This window comes from Tinamus guttatus, unplaced genomic scaffold (genome assembly GCF_059628265.1).
Source record: "Tinamus guttatus ecotype Peru unplaced genomic scaffold, ASM5962826v1 Tinamus_guttatus_pri_ptg000008l, whole genome shotgun sequence".
NCBI classification, from domain to species: Eukaryota; Metazoa; Chordata; class Aves; order Tinamiformes; family Tinamidae; genus Tinamus; species Tinamus guttatus.
In genome coordinates, this window is record NW_028288542.1 from 3,239,799 (window position 1) to 3,261,092 (window position 21,294).

Consider the following 21,294-nt stretch of genomic DNA (forward strand, 5'->3'; position numbering starts at 1 on the left):
GCATTATGCGACTTGTAATGTGGTGATTACATGAGGGGGGGAAAAAAGCAAGACAAACTTACAGGAACATGCAAGAAAAAGAATTAGGTGGTATATCCAGTGGGTTTTAAGAAGAGGCCTGAAGAAACAAATCTTTACGCAGCAATGCGCTGGCAGAAGGAGGGTGGCCTAGATATGTCACTACACTGCACAAAGGCAAAACCCGGCAATTTTTACATAAACTCCATTTACTAGTACTAGAAACGTGTTAAAAATACCCGTATCTTGGAGCTCTTTCATCTTCCTATGCGTGTAATGGTAGCTGTACAGTAGTTGTGTAGTCAGTCTGCAGCTTCACGGGTGCTTTTCAGCTGGCGGGTTTCAGGTGTGCGCGAGAGGTGAGTCTGAGCTCGGCCTGGGGCAAGGAGCTGGTCTCCCCCGCGGCGGCACTTCTTACCCGTACCCCGCTTCCAATGGGGAGGTGCATAGAGCTGTGCAGCACGCCTGGATTGGGAGGTTTTGTAGCAAAGATGCAGCAGGTAGATGCTTTCTTGCCAATACAGCATTGCTAGATAACTATCATTCAGCAATACAAAACCTTCCTTTAAATAATCATTTCCTATAGCAGGGTTTCTGAATAATAATATGGATTGCACAGAGTAGAGAAACCATGTTCGTCATGAATTGCTCAGCACAAACCCTGCAAATTGAAGGTGAACTTTTGGTGGCACAGAGAGCTTAAGAAAATCCTGGTAAAACTCAAAATTGCTTCTTTCCTTGGTCAACAAAATTATGCATACACCCAAATGATTTGTAGCTGTAGAAATACAAGGTTTGCTCAACACTAGTTGCACTAGCACTTAAGGTTGCAATTATATCCTATTTTTATATACATTATAGATATATGATACAATAATTGAAAGCTAAAGAATATAGGTCTGTACTCAGAAAGCTATAAAGGCAAATATATGTATTTAAAATATACTTAACTATTTATTTATTTATTTTTATTTATATTGGAATACTGGAATACAGTTACTTTTAAAGACATATTGGGAAGAATGGTGGGTCAAAAATTGCAGTTAGAGTGAAAAAAAGGACCTACATGCACTGCTAACATTGCAGCCTCTCTCCCTATGTTCTCATCTGGAGGAGAATCCAGCTTGCTTTATTTTTAATGCCTAATCCATTAGAGAGCTCACTCGGTTCCAGAATGGAGTCAGGTCTTGCAGTCCTTCTACATTTAATATAGTAATCCCATTCCTACCTGTGCCACTGTTATTTTAATGGGATCGCTTGCCTTATTATGAGCTACAGATGAAGATTTCTGCTATTTAGTCTTGCACTCTGTGGCTCTAGTTAGTTACTTCAGCCCAGGAGTAACAACATTTCGTTAGTGAATAAAGCAACACCGTTCAGTATAAGTTTCTCAAATACTTAGGAATCTTTTGATGAACAAAAGTGTTAAAGTTCAATGTATGGTGGTTACAAGTTGTTTATTCTGGGGAGTTAACGATCTTTTAAGACAGCCACTAGCGTCACTTAGATTCATTAAGCTGAGCGAGGAGATGTGCTCACCTAGGAGTGCCCATTTCATTGGGTGAAATACTGATTTCATGTACATGAGGTTAAATCCAAAGTCAATGGGAAAGCTCATAAGCTTTGCACAGCCATGTTTTAAGGCTCCTGTGAGACCACAGCAAAATCCATTTTCAGTAAGACAGATTCTAAGTCCATTTGGATTTTTGTCTACTTGCTGTAATTTGGATAGTGAATATATTTCATAACTGGAACCTTTTTAAACAGATGGCTAAGGAAGGTAAAGCTTTTGGCCTATGCACTTTGCCCTGTGATCCACAGCTTTTCAATCTAAACTGGAGGGTTCTGCTCTGATCTGGACTCAAGGCTGCTGTAATCCTACACATATTACAAGTCATTTTATCTGCAGATGCATACTTAAAAAAAAGAGGCCAAGTGTTTTGATAACTAAACAATCAGAAAATAACTCCCAGACTTCCGCCTTAAAAGAATCTGTGCAGACCAGCACAGCAATCATCACCTTTTGATTTTGTCTCCAGTGCGTATTCTTAAATTTTCTGAGACACAACTTTTAATTGTACCCAGTTAATTATTTCTCAGGAGGTGCCTGAAGGAGATCTCTGCCAAAACCTCAGTAAATGTAGAGCACAATAAATAAATACAGTAATATCGACCCCGACCAAACCAAGAGTACTCATACTGTAACACAGAAACCACCTGTATGTTACAGTGTACAATAACAGTTGTTAAGATCACTCTGCTTTATTATGACAGTCATATTGGGATTTATCTTTTAATGTAATTCTTCACAAATGGCAGGAAAGTTATGTTAAGAATTCAGCATCAGGCTTCTGGTGGTGTTCCTGCTGTCTCTTTATGGAATGAATTCCTTCTAGTTTCCATTCAGAGAAGGATCTCATTTGCTCTGTGTTGTCCTCTAAAGCACCAGCAAAACAATCTTCTCTCCTCTTCCTTCTGTATGCAATCCTTCGTGTTGTGTTTGGCTTCCTCTGATACAAATCCTGTGAGAAAGAGGAGAGTTCCTGTGTTCTTACCCATTGAGCAACGAGAAAGGCGATGGCACCGCCTGGTTTCCAAACCCAAGTCCCAAGCAGAGCTCTGCAAGTCTGTGTGAGCCTGGCCCTGCCTCCAGCAAGAGCAGCGTGCAAACTTTGGCTGTAGGGCATAAACATCTAAGGCAGAAATCTAGTCTCTTGAAATACATCGTATAAAATCTTGCGGTGTACCTGGTGTTATTCATCAGCTTCAACAGGCAGTGCCTTTGGTACTGTGAATTCATTCTTACTGCTTCATGGCTTTATTTACCTGACCTAGCTGGATTATGGTGGTTGCGTTGAGATGTACTGTAGTTAGACAGACTTCTGACACACCTTTGGGCTCTCCTGAAAATGCTAACCATTACCTAAATGTGGTTCTTTTTATTTTTTCCTCCTCTTAATCTTCTACACTTTTTCCATTTACACTATTTTAAACATATGCTGTTGCAACTTTTATTTGTTGCTTTTAAGACACAAAAGCAACATGAGTAGAGCCAGAAGCACTTTTCAGCGTGATTAAAATAATAAGTAAGCTCCTCTATGTTCCCTCCTTACTGCTCCAAAATATTACTTATGCAACCTTTGCTAGACATACCCAGCTGGAGCTACTTCCTCCTGCTCCAGCATCAAGCCCTAACAGACTGAAAAATTGTATGTCCGAGCAGATTCTGCCATGGTGCTGTGACAAAGGACTCTGTTACCACAACCTGGACAAGCCTCTTTCAGAGTGTAAAACACAAGCTACTGAATCTTGTTTGCACATTAGTCTCTTTACTGTGTTTGGTTTCTAAAGCGTAGGCCATAGAAATTTAGGCAATACAGTAGGGATTAGGCTTCTAAAGCAAAGAGGATGCGTTTTGTGCGGGTATTGGTGCTTTTTTGTGATGTCCTTGTGCTCGTGTGTTGCTCTTTGTGAGTAAAGCTGTAGATTTACAAATCATCTTAAGGAGCTATATACTAATCATGACTGTTGGTAGGTTATCCACAGATTGATGACATGGAACACTTTTGAGGGAAAGTAGATCTGTAATGTCAAGATTTAAGGATTTCAGGATTCATAGAGCCAGATGCAATACATGTTCCAGCAACAGTACAGTTCTAACACATACCTTATTTTTTTTCCTACCATTCACAGCTTCTTAGGATCAGAATATATTTGTTTTGTGCCACTGGTTTAAATATCTGCTTTGTTTCCATCATGTTTCTTTCAGCTTCCCCTCTTTTCCTTCCCAATCTCTGAATTATTTCACAAGGATGAAGAGACAGCCGAGGCCTTCAGCTGTCGAAAATGAGACAGATTAATTTTATTTAAGAGTAGTTGTCTACTTACATGACATTATTTTTACACTTCTGGCCAGTCTCTTTTCCCTGATAAGTAAAAATTATTATACAGTTAAGAACTGTCACTGCTGTTTTGCATGATTGGATGAAACACAAGAGTGGCTTTCTAGGAACTGTGCTCACTTCTCGAGTATCTCAGTTCTGTTATGACAATCAAAAGTAATTGAGTAAATCTGCTAAACATCCCAAAGTATATGTTTAAATAATTCTGGAAAATATGCACAAAGGAATGCAGGTAAAGTGATCATGCTTTTCATTACTCTGTGTAATTAAGTAATGCCACTTTGGTGTTCTGATATTCTTTACATGGACATGCAGAGAATATAATAAGATTATAGATCATTTTTCAAAATCTTACCAAGAAAATAAATGTGGGTAATCGATGTGTTAAAAAACATACAAGTGAAATAGGTACAAATGAAAAATTTCATAAGCTATCAGATTTTGTAGGCAAATCACTATTTGCATAGGTAGTTACAGCCTCTGCCAACATACTGCGTGTTGTTGGCGAGCAATGCCCTATGTTAGCACACGCAGGCATTTTGAAAAAATATCCTTGTTACTCGTTTTGAAATCCTGACCTCTAAAATCCGTGGACAGAATGGGTCTCTGAGGTTGGCCATAGAAATCTCAGCTCTGGTGATTTTTTCCTACCTACCTTGAAAATCTGCTGGCATGTGTACATTTTCTAAATCATAGCAAGATTAGCATATGAGGGCTAAGAATTGCTGTGTAGATTTGAAAGTGCAAACTTCCTGTAAAGAACTACACAGTTGAGCAAATGTTGGCTAATAGCACTGTTTGGATTTTTGTTTTGAGAAGACCTTTCCATCTATACTTAAATGTCCTGGGTTAAGTAGCAAGTGGCATGAATGCTAAATTGAATTACAAGAAAATGACCAAAAATCACATTATTAAGGGAAGAACATACTGCAAAGCCATAAGCCAAAAAAGCTCAGGGCCCACAAAACAATACAGGTTAGGGACGTGACGAGGCATTTTCCAAGTGAACAGCACAAGTTTGCTTCACTGCTCAGATACTGGTACCGTAGGTGCTGGACTTAACAGTTTTAGCTGCCTTGAACAACATTTCATTGCCATTAGAGTGAAGCCATCGTAAGCAAACTTGCTAAAAACTTCTGCCTAGGGAAGGACTGCCTGTGGTTGAACCTACTGCCTCCACCCATCGTTTAATGGAATAAAAGCAACATACGGTATGAGTGCTTAAGTGGTTGGGGAACAAAAGAAACAAGAAGCCAACATGCACACACTTTTTGACCTTACTTTGATCTTTAAAAATTCCTGGCCAGTCTGTACTATCACTGATGTCCCTGCTGGTTCTGTACACTAAACAGCAAACTGCTTTAAAATACAAAAATGTATTTACTTTTCATATACACGAGGAAATCCCTTGACTTGTTCATGGCATGACTCAAAGGCAAGATGGAGGCAGTTAGGTCAATACAGCAATACCATCTAAAGTGGCAGAAGATTAATTAAAATCTTACTTTACATAGTGGTATAATGACACCTGAATAAAATGTGTTGTATAATGCAGCAATACTCATCAATAGCACTGCATGACTATATCCCTCACAAAAAAAACATATAGAAGTCATGAAGCCAATTACATCCTGTTCTAAGTGGGAAGTGAATCGTATTCAAGTGCTTATTTCCACTTCATACAGAAGAGCAATACTGCCTAACCTGCAACTGAACTCAATTTATGTCTTCATTAACAAAAACACGAATGAGAGAAGAAAGATTTCCTCTAACAATGGTCTGATTTTCCACTGATTTGGCTTCGAGCAGTCATTTTAACGGGCTGATCTGCCAGGCCCATGCAGGGAGAACAGTGACTCTTCACTAGACTCTATGGGTGCAAGTCAGTCCCATCCACCTGTGTGAAATCGGGGCAAACTGCATCATTGTGAGCCCCAACCATGCAAACATTTGGGCACACGTGCTCACTGGAACTCACAGGAGATGCATGTTGCTCCTGAGCCCGGTGGGATTTGTGAGACTAGTCCAGAGAACAACAGGAAAGCCCAGGTGTTTGCACACGCAGGGCCTTATATGATCACAGTTTTATACCCACTTTGACTCCGTATGTCTTCTATATCCATGAATGCCAAGACCGATAAAAAGTACAGGGAACTTAAATGGCATTACTAACAAAGGGTGTTACTCCGTATCTGGTTTGTGTTGGTGACACTTGATTAGTCAATATATTCTAGCCTCTGGTGTCCATTTCTTGAGTACATGCTGCATCTTAGACTCATGTCCCGGTGTGATAGCGGTTCACAGCCATAGTAGGGTTCGGTGTAGTCCCCTTAGAGCCTATGTCAGTTTGATTCTCTAGAAATGCACCTTATTGTATACAAGCAGAAACCCTGCTGTTCTAACGTTTTAAACACTGTGATCTCTCAGAATGTGTTTATTGTACTAGTTTTGTATTGTAGATTATGATAGAAACTGGATTTTATAGCTTTTTAAAAGCAGTGTTCATATTAGGCTTCATAGTGACAAAACAAACTCTGTGTATGCCCATACTATTAATATAAAAGCTGTGATTATTTTTTGCCTTAAATAAAAACCCAACCTTAACGATTATGATTTGCACTGGATTGGTTAATTCTTTACCTTTCTAAGCACCAGCAACTTTTATTTCTGGAGCAGTAATGACTCAGTGCCCCAAAAACTTTTCAGTAGTACCATATTATCAAAGGTAAAACTGTTCATTTGAGAATTACGTAAAACATCCAGGATGCATGCAGTAACTAGGTAAAACTTTCCCATGGTAGTTTATCTAGGGGAAAAGAGAAGAGAAGCTTTTGGCCCATGGGTTGTTTCCCATGCAGGCATTTACTGTCAGCCTACTTAAATTCCCACTACACGTGGTCTCTTCCTTCTCCAGCAAGATTCCTCCACTGCTGAAGAGCAGCAGATGGTGAAGGCACCTGGCCCCACCCTTAGCTTGGCTTCCATCTTTGCCATGACCAGGGGAGCCCAAACAGAGGCAAGCGTCAGAGCTCCAGATTAGCCAGAGCTGCACTGAAGGATGGTAGCGGATAAACAGAAACAGCTACTAATGTTATCCTCTTAACAGGCTATGGGCTTTTCATACCCCACATTTGCCTTTCCCGTTGCAGAATCACAGAATGACAGAATGGTTGAAGTTAGAAGGGGCCTCCAGAGATCATCTAGTCCACCCGCCCTGCTCCAGCAGGGACACCTAGAGCATGGGGCACAGGGTGGCATCCAGGTGGGTTTTGAAGATCTCCAGGGAAGGAGACTCCACAGCCTCTCTGGGCAGCCTGTGCCAGGGCTGTGTCACCCTCACACTAAAGTTCTTCCTCATGTGGAGATGGAACTTCTTGTGTTTTAATTTATACCCATTACCCCTTGTTCTGTTGCTGGCCACCACCGAGAACAGTTCGGCCACATCTTCTTTACATTTCCCCTCAGGTATTTGTAAATGGTCTCAGGTGTCTGGTTAATCTCCCCATGCACACCTGCAATTACCTGGGAACGGGCAGGGACAAACGAAATCTATCAGGGTAGGCATGAGAGCCACTTGATCACCACTCGAGTGGGCATCAGTGCTACTGCCAGGGTGACCCTGCGCGTACCCAGAGCAACCGCAGAGCCCTGGCAGGAAGAACAAGGCACACAGAGAGCATGTGGCCTCCCGGATCCTGCTGGTGCAGGGGATTCGCTCAGGGAGGCGCAGACAGACGCTGCCAGGCGGCAGCGGCACTGCAGGGCGCTGGGTTTTGCCACTGCAGGAGCCTGCAGTGCCTCGAGGCAAAAGGCCCGTGGCAAGGACAATGATTTGATGAGCAGGTACTTCTCTGCCGGGCCCCAGCACCACCACAGTTAAACATGACTGTCACGACACCACCGTTAATACTGCCTATCCCAGGTAAACTGTATTAACGTGGAGTGCGCCGCAACCATCGGGGGCGTTTAACGCCGTTAGGGGACGGCTCCTCCCAGGCGGCCGCTCCCTGCTGCAGCCCCCGAGCCTCCTCCTCCTCCTCCTCCTCCTCCTCCTCCTCCCGCCGCGGGGCCGAGGCGAGCGCGGCCGCCGGCGCCCTCTAGCGGGCGCCGCCGCGGCCGTTGGGCGGCGGTTGGGGCGGCCGTTGGGCGGCAGCGGCGACAACGCGCCCCGCGCGCGGGCAGCGTCGCGGGCGGCGATGAAATTCCCGGGCTCGGTGCTCATCTCGCTCGCCCTCTTCGTGGCCGAGACGGCGGCGGCGCTGCGGCTGAGCGGCGCCTACGGCGCGGCCGGGGACCGCATGTGGCAGGCGCTGACGCTGCTCTTCGCGCTGCTGCCCTGCGCGCTCGTGCAGCTCAGCCTCGTCTTCATCCACCGCGACGTGAGCCGCGACAAGCCGCTCGTGCTGCTGCTGCACCTCCTGCAGCTCGGCCCGCTCGTCAGGTCGGTGCAGCCCGCCCGGGCGGCGGCGCGAGCGCGGCGCACACCTGCGCTTGGGAGCCTTGCGGGGGCGGGGGGCAGATGTGCGCATGTATGTGTCACATATTACATATAGATATATTTATGTGTATATGCGTGCTGGGTAGGGATATAATGCGGGGCGTGGAGCCTTCTGGCCGTAGGTAAACACTTAAGGTTGGGCTGGAAAACCAGGCTGGATTGCAGCTGAGAGGCTGCAGACAGCGGAGCGGCCGGCGGGCTGCGCTGCCCCGGCCAGGGCCGCTCCGCGCGGGTTGTGTGTCCGCCCTCGGCCGCTCTCTTTCCTGCCCGGTGGTTTTAGGACGTTTGACTCTTGGCAGAGGTGTTGGGCCGCTCGACGGCCCTGCTTGGTCACTGCTGCTTCGTCCTTCGTGCCCTGCTCCTACGTCTCGAGACAGAGGAGGGCTTCTGTGGCTGCTAGTTTAGCCAGATTATAGCAATGGTCCCGTTTCGGCATGTTGGAAATTAGTGGTGCTCTGGCCTCTCTTCTTCCAGCAAGCGGGAGTCCTGCTGAAAATACCCCAGGTGTTTTGGGGCATCAGTGCAACTTCCCCTTGCGAATGTCCGTGGGAAAAAAGATGGCTAGTTACAGAACTGGAGAAACCACACGACCGATATTTGTGGGGAATTTCATTTTGAATTCATGTTCATGTAATTCATTATAAAAAGAAAGGGATAGTACTTTTTGTTTTGTTTTTAGTACGAGTTAGGAGAAATGTGCCCAACTTTTTGAAATTCCCAGAGAATGTGTAAACAAAAGTTCTGTGATGCTTAAATGAATGATGATGGATGAATAAATTAGTAGAAAAATATTTTTAATTATCCATTTTTTCTTTTTTGCCTTTTTTTTGGCTTTTTTGCTTTGACCATAACTAATTCACTTTTTTTTTTCCCTGTCAGCTCTGTGTTACCTGTTTGCAATGCTAAATCCTCATTATATAGAAGACAGTTTCTACTGTGTTGATCAAATTCTAGATGCAATAGTTACTGTAAAATTGTGCATGAGCTTATGGAGCCATTGCATTTCCACAAGTCCTGGTGTGTCACCAGCCCTGTGCTTCTTCAGGAAATCTTACCAAAAAATTTACTGAACTTAGAATTTCCAGAAAGTTTGAAGATTTTTCCAGAAAATTTACTGCATATTTATATTTCAGTTCCCAATGGCATCATTTAAATAGTACTAAGTGATGCCTGGTAACCTCTCTCTAGACTTAGGATAACTTTATAATTAATGATAAAAGAGTACAGTACTGTCATACTACCTGAAAAACTTGCTTCTTAGAAACTAGATTCCCTTTAAATTCAGAGAAATGTATCTACTCATAGGACAGTAGTGGAAAAAAAAGGCGTGAGAAAGTGATTGGTCTGAGACAGACATAGTTACAAGACAGATAGTTTATAAGCTCTTTTCTTCCTTTGCATCCCATTCCCATCCACTGTTACTAAACATTTTGTGTCCATCAGAAGAGGGAAGATACCATTTTCCAGCAGGTGTAGAGCTAGACTGTAGACAGCCATGTGATTTTTTTGTTGTTGTTGTTTTTAATCTCTGTGATTTTTCTTTTTCAAAGCTACTTATGCCTAAGCATTGCTGAAGGCTGAAGAGAAAGAAAAAAAAGGTAGATGTTTTCTGTCCTGTTTTCTGCATGATACCCTGCTATTGCTTCTACCCGTGTGCCACGTAAGCACAATGGAGCAAGCAGGGCTACAGCGTGAGCCCTGTGGAGCTCTGGGCATTAAGTCAAAAGGGCCACATAAATAGAAGAACCATCCCAGGCTCTGTTCACTTGTGGCACCACAGTGAAACCTGGGCTGCAGATTGCAGCAGATGATATAATTCAATAGAGGGTAGTCTGCCTGAGCTGGCTTTAAAAAAAAAAAAAAAAAAAAAAAAAAAAAGCTCACATTAAAAGCTAACATTTGTGACATAATGCAGGACACTTACTGTTTTTTCACTCTTCAGACTGCCAAATAAATATCACTGCACAGGTTTACCAGTTTATGCCCATGTACATTTTGTGATGCTTTTCTCATACTCTTAAAAGCTGGACTTTTTTCCCTATTTTTTTCTAAGACAAAGAAATTAAGTTTAGAGTTTGAAGAATATGGAGATAACCTTGGAAAGGAAAAGAGGATATTTAGCTTAGCAAGCCAAGTGATCCAGCCTGCTCTGAATCCTCTGTATGACAGAAAAAAATATGTTCTCTTATGAACCCTTTTCACACACTGCCACCTTCCCCAAACACCCACATTGCGCTTGTTCAGGAGGCATTTGCTGTCCTGGTGCTGCCACTGGAAGCACTGAAATTAGGAAATTGCCCCTCTTTCTGGAGAGAGCATTTGCTTAAACAGTACTGTTTACTCACCCCTTTGGCAATTTTAATTCATTCTTCTACACCTTAAGAGGAGCAGCCTCTCCATTAAGTCAAGGCCATTTGTCAAGTAAAACCCCTAATCCCCCCTGGTGTCCTGCCTCCGATTTCGGAGGTGTATGTGTGCGGGAGGTGCTTCAGAGGAGTTGGCTGGATCACTCTGACTGGCACTGTGGGGGATTTCTGCAGCATTTTGGGTTGCTGCCACTCCTTGAGAATGCAGTAGTTCATCCGGATGCTTAGAAAATATATTTAGATATTTTCTCCTTTTCTCCTTTTTTTTTTTGGCTGTAGAAGGAGTTGGGTTGTTGTTGTTTTTTACTGCACAAAATAAATTCCAAAGCAAGAACTGTCTTAAAGCAGTAGCCAATATCAGTTGGAGCTTTTAATACATTTTTCTTCAGAAATGATCTGATTTCTTCTTGGTTCGTTACGGGCAGCTCCTGTACCAAGTTCGACCGCTTTGTGTTTGGACAGCACTGACAGCATCAAGATTATCTCGGATCTTAGGCACTGCTGCAATTCCCAACCACAAACAATAGTGAGTGACATGAGCAGAAGGGGCTGGTGGTGCTTCCTTCTGATACCAGCTTCAGGGGAAGGAAAACGAATGATTCCAGGATATCTTTGAAAATAGCTTCCTTAGCGCTCTGTTAACTGAATGAGTGCCCCCAGAGTCTTGCTCACAAGAAATACACAGGTAGGAGCTAGCTCTGCCTGCAAGATAATGAAATTCTCTGGGGAAAAAAAAAATCAGAGCAAAAGGAATGGGCCCCGTACAGATAAGACACTAATGAATGTTTTCTTCCTGCTTTCAAAAGGACAGAGATATCATCTGCAGATTTTATCTTAATGGGGTCAGACTTTGTTTCTCAAGGCACGAGGAAAAATAAAATCACATGCTGTCCCATGGGAAAAGGGCAAAGGAGAAGTAGTGGGAAGTTCTTACCCAGCTGCTAGAGGAGCAGCTCTTACAGGCAAAGTTAGATTTTTGTGAGCTGCAGGGAAGGGAAAAAAAAACCCAAAACCTATGGGCTGAAATTTTCAAATTTGTTTAAGATCTTGGGCGCCTGTTCTGCACTTAAAATCTAGTAAACGAGTATGCTTCAGGTATGTTACACACAAAGATTGACTCTTGTTTGGTGACCTGCTTTATAACTTAGAATAGCACTGATCTTAAAAAAAAAAAAAAAAAAAATCCTCTGGGACTTCCATTGGCAGATCTTGGGGAAATCCTGCAAGCTCTATATTTTACAGTTGTTGCTGCATTGCCTTCTTTTCCAGATGGGATGAATATGCTTAGTCCTTCAGGTTTCTTTTTTCTCTGTTCTTAAGCAGATGCATTAGGTGCCCCAGTTGAGATAAGTAGAAAGTTAACACAGATGGAAGGCAGAACAATGAATGAGGAGCAAATCTTTGTATTTCCTCTTCATAGCATCATTATTTTGCCTGTATTCAAATCCCCTGTATCTGTGATGAAGCAAGGGAATGAGGTGCTCACTCTCAGTGGGTGTATAAGGTATAAGGATAGGCTATTCCTCCCACTGCCTGCGTACAAGACAAATGTGTTGCTGCTGAATCACTCTTTGCAGGCATCATCAGGAGCCTTGAGAGTGTAATGTATAGCTCTTCCTCTGCCAAGCCTTGGCAGCAGGAGGGAGCAGCACCATCTTTCTCTCACCTCTTAACTTGCGGCATGGAGGTTCGAGGGATAGTTTTTTCTTTGAGATAGCACCAGTTCCTGCTGGGCCCTTGCTGCATCTGCCTTTGCTTTAAATCGTAACACAGCACAGGTGCTTTGGTTCTTCAGCACAGTTCTGAACCCTTCTGCTCTAGCTGGCCCTCAAAGTGCTCATGCTCATCTTACAGCCTCTCACTTCAACATTTAGAAGTGAGAAGTGCTCCTTCTTTTTCAGTGTATCAGTTGCCAGTCTGATCCCCCTTGAAACTGCTTATGACAGCAGCTGGAGTCTTGAGTACGTTTCAGTACGTGAGCCCCAAATAAGTGACCTCCAAAGACACCCTTGTCTGAGATGAGCAGGGTTTGGAAGGTGGGCATCACCACTGATATAATCTGAGTATGGCTTAAAATAAAGTATGTTGCTTTTAGTGAAGTATAATGCTGGTAAAAGTCCCCTTTGGATGTACTGATCAGACATTTCACACTGTGTTGGTAGTCTTTGTTTTCATATATGGACCTAAAATATCCGATCACAAGCATGGTACTCAGTATACTGCTGCCCAATGTCTAGCTAATAAATACGCATCAAAGGCTTGATCCAAAGCCCAGCATTTTGTTGGTTGTAACATTTGCTATAGCCAGTAGCTTCCTGAATATTATCGCTTCCTTTCTGGGATTACTGCTTATTTGTTAGATGGATCCCTAGGCTATAGCTGCTTCTTGTCACATACCAAAATAGTTCGGAGGCTGATGCTGAGATCTGTTTCCATAATAGCTTCAGGCTTGCCCCCAGCTCAGGATAAATAGATTGCTGCAAACACTAAGACTTAAATGCTCTGGGATCTTTCTTTTGGAATAAAATCAATATGCCAGTTTCAAAATCTCTGCTGGTTCCAGAAGCTGTTGTGCTCTGTTAATTTTTCACACTTTATTTTTGGCTGCGTGTATGTAGAATAAGGCTGGCAGAGATTGAGAAGATTAATAAGGGACAAACATAAACTAACCACTTGGAGCTTCCAGGGCACCAGGCCTTTCAGATAGCTCAAGCAATGAGAGGCTAAAGAATCCTAAAAACAGCTTCTGCTAGAGACCTTGAAACTTGCTGATAGTCCAGTCTGGGGGATGAAAGGACATGAAGATTATGAAAACAAAAATCAGAAAGCTTTGACTTGATTTTGATCAGTGCTGTTGTGCAGTTTGGTCTGTGAGCTTTCTTCCAAAAGGCCATAGCAGACTGAGTGACTAGTAGTTTGAATAAAAAAGAAAGAAAAAGAAATGAGCTGGGAAGGAAAAAAAAAAAAGAAAAAGAAAGTAGTAGTCTCAGATAAGCATATTTCGATGGTATGCAATTGTGAGATATTTTTAAAAGTGAAACAGTCAAGCCTTAAATTTTTAATTATAAGAACTCATTTGCAACTGTTTACGGGAATCAGTGAGGTGACATATGGTGACATAGGCTATATTCAGACTGGTTTATTACAGGAAAGAGATGTATCTAATTGTGGTACATATAGCTGTGTGTGTGTGTGTGACTGTGACTCGTTTATGCAACTTTCCAAATGTTTGGTCCGTTCCAACCAAATTGGACTCCGGTAAGTATTCTATATGGAGGCAGCCAAGTAGAGGAGAAGAACGTCAGTGCAGCCCTGCATGACCTCACAGGGTTTAGTTTCTGAATAGAAATGCAGGCTCTGGTGGCACTTTTCTTTCTGTGTCAAGTTAGAACTATATGAACAAGGGGATTGGTTCACCTGTGAGTTACAGAAACTGTAAATACTGTATCCTCTTATTTTGAGTATTTTTGCAAGATTCTGCTTAGTACTCCTTAAGCTGTGGAATGAATGTAAGCAAAAAGAGGGACTAGAGCTCCCTTTTTTTTAATGTCTTTTTAAAAAGGCTTGGTGACTTGGGGGTCAGAGCCCAGCTGTGTACAGCCACTTAGAGCCACGTGTGCCCTAGTTAAGGCAGAGATGTCCATAAGGGCTCTTCTTGCCATATCCTGTTAGGGTGTCACAGATGCATGGATAGCACTGGGGAAAACAAAACGAAACAGAACCTGATTATCTGCAGGAACCCTTCCACCTTGGGCCCTGCATCAGGAAGCTGTGGTGGCTGCAGTGGGCAAGTAGTTTAAGGACTTTAACGGTGCTGCAGAGAGAAATGGCAGCTCCAAGGAAGTGGCTAAACCTCCCACGTTGGAGTGTTGTTGCAGGCAGCCTGAAGGGCACTCCTAGGGTCTTGTCCTCTAGTCGCCTGTTGCTCGTGTTTACTGATGGAATCTGTCATATTCTGAGTGTGCCAACAGGGGAAAATGTGCAAGCTTGCCCTGTAACAAAAACTGTCTTAGTACAGTGATTGCTTAAAATACTAATGAATGGGAAGGCCTTTTTTTTTTTTTTAACCATTACTCTATTTGCTCGTTTGCATGTAGGTGCTTGCAAGTCCTTTACATTTACTTCCGTGCGGGCAGAGTTGAAGAGCCCTATGTCAGCATCACGAAGAAAAGGCAGATGCCGAAGGACGGGTACTCAGAAGAAGTCGAGAAGGAGGTGGGCCAGGCCGAAGGCAAACTGTGCACACACCGATCTGCGTTCAGCCGGGCCTCCGTGATCCAGGCCTTCCTCGGCTCTGCGCCCCAGCTCACGCTGCAGCTCTACATCTGTGTCCTGCAGCAGGACATCACGGCTGCCAGAAGTAGGTAGAGCTGTTGTTGAAACCTCCGTGTTTTGGTGGGAGGAAGAGGAGCAGGATCAGTCAGGTGTAGCTGCTCTTGACAAGAGTGGAAAACACTGTAGAGTGTTCAGCTCCCTGGCTCATTTGGGTGATGATGTTGCACTCAAGTTCTCTGCAGCATCATGTTTTAGACCGTGACACTGTAGCTTACTCTGGTTGCTATAGAAACATTAATTTGATAAGTGACCATTATGGCAGGAGGAGGAGGCAGCTGGAGGGACTGAGCTGGATCCTCATAAGAGGAAAAAAAATCCCTCTATTCCCTTTTTGATTTCTGGGCAAGCTTTCTAGGAAATTCCTGGGGGTACAGTGCAAAGTATCCTTTGCCATGCTGCATTAAGGACGATGTACTTTAAAGGAATGCACTTTCAAATCCATACTGAGGACATGAGCTGGCTTTTCTTATGCCAGCCTCTGAATTTGGATTCAAAAGGCAGGACTAAATAGCTAAGTATGCAAGTGTGGCTGTGTGATCCCCAGATCATGAGCTTTCGAGTCTTCTCCAAGGAGTGCTGAACCACATGGACTTAGTAGGTCACATATTTCTTATATGGGATTCTGCATCTTGCTGCATGATGTGCGCCAGCCCTTGAAAAATCTTAATTTACCTGTTGGCTGCTAGTAGCAGGATCTACCTACTCTGCTGTATGAGGTCTTCTGAGAAACTGTTCACTATGAATTGGGTGTAGGAAGAGCTTTGGCACCTGTGTCTCTCCACTGGAATTCAAAGTAGCTCTTGTAGCTATGAAGCCCTGGCAGGCCAAGGAAATTTATCATCCTCACAGTTAGGGAGAATGAAAATAGGTTATAAACCTATGTGAGTTTTTGTTGTTTTCTTTTCTTTTCTTTCAATTCTGATGCCTTGATAAGCACCAAGAGGAAGAACCAAGGTTTTTGGAGAAGTCAACATAGCAGTGACAGGTGTCACTCCTCAGTTCCAGGAATGGAAAAGTGTGCCAAAGCATGGAGGGGTACTGCAATAGCTTAAGTAGCTTATTTAATAGCTTAATACAAGCATTTTTGTTTGAGGTTGTGGCAGTTGACAAGAGAAAGATGTTGCTCCTGGCTGTGTGTAAGGACCTCATAGCTGTGTAGTATCACTGAATGATTGTGGTCACCATCTGGTCACCATCTTACTGTATTTTTTTTTCTGTTGCTAATGTTGATATCCTGTGTCTCTTAGAAGCTGTTAGCATAGCAGAATCCATGTAACTATAAAATATGGAAGTCAAAAGTTAAAATAATATACGGAAGGATATTCCCATTTCCATTCTGGCGTATGTTGAAACCAAAGCAATCGTCCCTTGAACTTTCTTGTCATGAACATATTCCTCCTATATTTATCTTCTGAAATTTTGAAACTTTCTACTGTCTCTTCAGATGGCTTATTTCTGCAGTGATAACTTTTGCCCACTGATGTTATTCAACCTCCAGAGGAGACAGGAATGATGCATGCTGCAGTTTCAGCTTGGCATTGTCACATATACATATATATATATATATATATATATATATATATATATATACATACACAAACACATACACACACAGATGTGTAGGGACATATAGCATGTTAGCAGCCAGTCCAGCTGTTCTTCCACACGTCATCTGGTCTTCATCTTCCCTGTCTTTGACATCAGTCTTCCAAGTTGTGCGCACTTTTTCATTTGTCCTGGTTATAAGACTAGTTTCTTCTACCTGACTTATGATTTCCATATTTTTGACTTATCTCTTCGTAAGTCTGCATCTTTGGGATTCATATTCTACCAATATTCTACCAAATTTGTAGATTTGGCTTAGTCAGTGGTAGTGAGGTCACTGCCGGTGTGAAGGGAGAGCTGTACACCATCTTGCCACACAGCACGTTTTATTCCTTTTAGATGTCTTTGAAAGTCATCATTGCCTCCAGGACTGAACAGAATGGTTTGGAAAAGAGCATGCATCCTTCCTAACATTTTTCGTCAATCAGACCCTTGATGCATCCCCCTTATTATACTTTAAAGCACTCATTATGTTCTCTAGATATTTTATACCGTTTGATTAGGTTTTTGCCCATATCGGGTATTCTCCAAATTTGTCGTATTGCTGTCTGCCAGACCCACTGCAGCAAGGGATGTAAGATGAAGAGAGCGAAAGGAGAAAAATTTGGAAAGAGGCACAGGATATCACCGATATTCTTGAATGCACTTGCTTGCTCTTTTGCTTTTAACTGATATTTTTGAAGCCATAACACTTAAAAATTTACAGATCAAATGAAGTACTGTAAAAGGGTATTTAAAAACACACACTGAAAATTGAAGCACTGATTATGTATTTGTTTATTTTCAGACAATATGTGCTCCACCACACTGGCACGTATAAGATTACCATATAAAATGGCAAACATTTTTCAGCTAACAAAACCCTATTGGAAGTTCAGATATAAAGGATTCTTTTTTTGCTAGAGTAATTCAGAGGCCCTTGAGGGTTGGGATGGATGGGAGAGAGGTTAACTTAGAAGGGTAGAGGAAATACTGTTAGCAAGCTTTTAGAGATCCTAAAATATGCTTGTTTCTCCCCAAATCGTGTTCAGGGATTAATAACTTAATTCAGGGATTAATAACTAGGATTAATAACTTCAGGGATTAATAACTAGGAAAAACTGATAATCATTGTTAAATAGTTAAATAATATAGTAAATAGTTAATTATAGTTAAATAATATAGCAAGGCAGGGAATCCAGTTCATTCGGAGGCTAATGACACGCACACTAATAGAATGCTGCAGACAGCCCTGCTTGCTAAGCCCTACTTTGAAGTAGTGGACATAAGCAAGCATTGCCAGCTCTGCCTTCTGTCTGATGCAATGTAATGCTCTGTAGCATGGCCAGTTAGCTTCATTACTTTAATTCAAATTTTGAAAGAAACTGCTGGATCATTTTTATTGTACTGAACTCATTTGTGTTTGAGGTACTGCTTGAATGGAAAAAAAGGCAGCCTTCAGCCAGAAGGTTGTAAGGTCTTTGCTGTGACATGGCCATCCAGAGCTCTAGTCCCTGTTTCTCTTTGATTCTTGGCTGGGAGACCTGCTGTTAAATGTGCCCAAGAGCTTTGGGACGATGGTGTGAGCCCATCTAGGGCAAAGCAAGCACCCTGTTCCAGTGCCATGAGGCTCCCCCTCCGCCAGGCTGGAGGGCAGGTCACGACTGCGGCTCAGCAGTCACTTGTTACTGAACTTAGAAGCAACAGCACCTCTTCACCTGAGGAGTTCTAGGCCAATGGGAGGTGCTGAAAGGCGATGTTGGAGAACTACATGATCTACACTTTAAGTTTTTTTTTTTATGGATTTTTTTTTTAATGCATGATATCGGTAGGTACAAGGTATTGTAGCCACGTGAGCAAACAACTGCCTACACAGGCAGAAGTGAAAACAGTTCTGGATCTGAACTTCTGGCCTCCGACTGCAGGCTTTGACTTTTAGTTTTGAACTCGATCACAGGTCTCGTGTGTGTGCTCAGACAAGTTGCTTCAACTTGGTACTTCATAAGCACGATATCTGCACGCCCACATAATTCTTAACAATTTCAGCTTCTGTCTCTCTGTACATTGGTACACAGAGTGAATAGGTTTTTTGTGATGTGGGGTACTGTAAGAATCATATTAAAGTTTGAGACTAACTTGTATATCCTTATGATTGAGCTGTGTAATTACCAAATACAGTATTTGTACAAACTGCCCTGGGTGGGGGGAGATGCCACTGATTGCTCAGTGCCTTTTTGCTTTGTATCTTCTTGGTAAAGTAACAAAGGATGGAGAAAATGGGAGGCAGTGTTATCCAGGAGTAGATACAATGAAAGGGTCTTTTGGTATTATGTCATGAAGACTATCTGCATTACTGTGATTGCAATGCCTTTAACTTCTGCTAAGCTGGAGGATCTGATTTGTCTTTTATCTTTGCAGGCATTTTTATGGTCCTTTCTCTCCTGTCAATTGTATACGGCGCCTTACGCTGCAACATCCTGGCTATTAAGATCAAGTACGATGATTACGATGTCAATGTGAAACCAGCTGCCTACCTCTGCATATTCCTGTGGAGAAGCTTCGAGATTGCTACACGGGTGATAGTTTTGGTCCTTTTCAGTTCAGTTCTTCAAATCTGGATTCTCCCTGTTGTGCTGGTGAATTTGTTTGTATTTTTCTTTTATCCCTGGATTCTCTTCTGCCAAAGCAAGTCCCCGTTTCCCGAGAACATAGAGAAGGCCTTGAGCAGGTTTGGTACTACCATCGCATTGTGCCTCCTCACCCTCCTGTATGCTGGCATTAACATGTTCTGCTGGTCGGCAGTGCAACTGAACCTCAACAACCCTGACTTAATTAGTAAATCCCAAAACTGGTACCGCTTGACTGTGTATTATATGCTGCGGTTCGTTGAGAATGCCTTGCTCCTGCTGATGTGGTACATCTATAGAACCGACACCTACCTGTACGTGTGCGCCCCGCTGCTGGTCTTGCAGCTCCTCCTAGGTTACTGCATGGCTGTCTTCTTCATGCTGGTATTCTACCAGTTCTGCCACCCGTGCAAGAAGCTCTTCGCATACAGCGTTTCTGAAGGTCTGCTGTCCTGTTGCAAGTTCCTCTGCTTCTTTTGCAAGCCTTCCAAATCCAGCAAACTGGTGGACAAAGCAGATTTGAAATCACCTGCCAACACTGATGAAGCCTGGAACAGTAGCAAAACAACAGATTCTCAAAATGGGAATCCCCATCAGAGCGTTTCTTCTAATGCCTAGTACAACTGGGAGCAGCAGGTGCCTTTGGAAAGTGCCACCTTACCTGCTGGGAATGTTATGTGTCTGGGACATTGTGTCTTGTGAATGAGGTGTTTTTCTTGCAGGTGTAGCACTGCATGAAGACTGATAAGCCTTCCTTTGGGGGAAACCTAAGCATCTGTGTGTCTGTATGGACACAGAGAGCAACCAGTGTTTGTATAATTCTGTCATCTCAGAGGTCTTTTGCACATAGATGTGTTATCATTTCCTTATCTTGAAATCATTATAGGTGATATCCTTCAAAAGCTGGCCTCATGCTGATCTTACTCAGGAAATCTGAAGAGGATTTTATTTCAGATAGGATGTCATTATGGCATGCCAACCTAGCATGGAAACAGCATAATCCTTGACTATATGTTGACTGTAGCTGTGGTCTGCTTTGATCAAATTGCAGACTTTTTTTACTGTCTAACAAGTGTAATAAGACAATACTTGTCTTTTTTTGACTTAAGAATAGATATTCTGCAATTCACTGTAGCCTAGGCTGCCAAGAAGCGGCCAACTAGGCACCACTGATACTGCAATGTGACTGCTACTGAGAAGAGCCAGAGGGCTTATTGGCTTATGCACTCTTTTACTGTTCATATTTGCTGCTTGTTACTAAGGAAATTAAATCTAAGACAGTAATTGCAAAGTTCTGGAGTAGCTCAGTGTCCTGATATTATCATATCAATAACTTCCTTTTGGATGTTCTGGTGGGGTTCACATAATAGAATTGTAATTGTCTAGGAGCTGGGCAAACAGTGTGAACTAGCTACACCTTCAGAGAAGGATTCAGCCCATCTGAAAGTGATGTCCTAGGCAGGCGATTTAAATAATACCCTGGAGAGCTCTCACTGTATTGACTAGATGCCTTAGCTTAGCTTACAGGTAAGAGAAAAGCACCGCTCTGACCATCAGTGCAGCAGGCAGGACACTCAGAGGCTCGTCATGTGGAGACAGAGAATCTTGAGTCCTTTTTGAGCCTGTGTTATGTTAGTTTGATATCAATAATTTAAAACACTCTGGCTTCTTTACCTCAGAAGTACCGAAGGCTTGAAATCTTCTAAAAGGGAAACCAGAATACACTGAGTTTTTTCTATGCACTATGTTACCACAATTAATTGTAATTTCTGTACTTCGTAAGTTGCTGATAAACTTTTAATGGATGGACAGTCAAGAAGTGCTATGTAGTGGAAATACACAAAAGCAATTGTGTTATAAACAGTAAGTGAATGTTTTTTTGCACTTTGCTTAGCACTTTGCAGTTCTTCTGAATATTACACGTTATAGCTGCTAGTGGAAACAAATAATTCATGACCCAAAGC

The 21,294-nt window shown here is 42.7% G+C and overlaps 1 protein-coding gene across 1 annotated transcript; it reads left to right on the forward strand.

Moving 5' to 3' along the window:
• The first annotated feature begins 8,101 nt into the window (after positions 1-8,101).
• XK (X-linked Kx blood group antigen, Kell and VPS13A binding protein) lies at positions 8,102-20,516 on the forward strand. Its single transcript, XM_088521789.1, has 3 exons — positions 8,102-8,361; positions 14,882-15,144; positions 19,122-20,516. The coding sequence occupies exons 1-3, from the start codon at positions 8,117-8,119 to the stop codon at positions 19,946-19,948; spliced, it is 1,335 nt and encodes a 444-aa protein (XP_088377915.1). The 5' UTR covers positions 8,102-8,116; the 3' UTR covers positions 19,949-20,516.
• Positions 20,517-21,294: the final 778 nt, after the last annotated feature.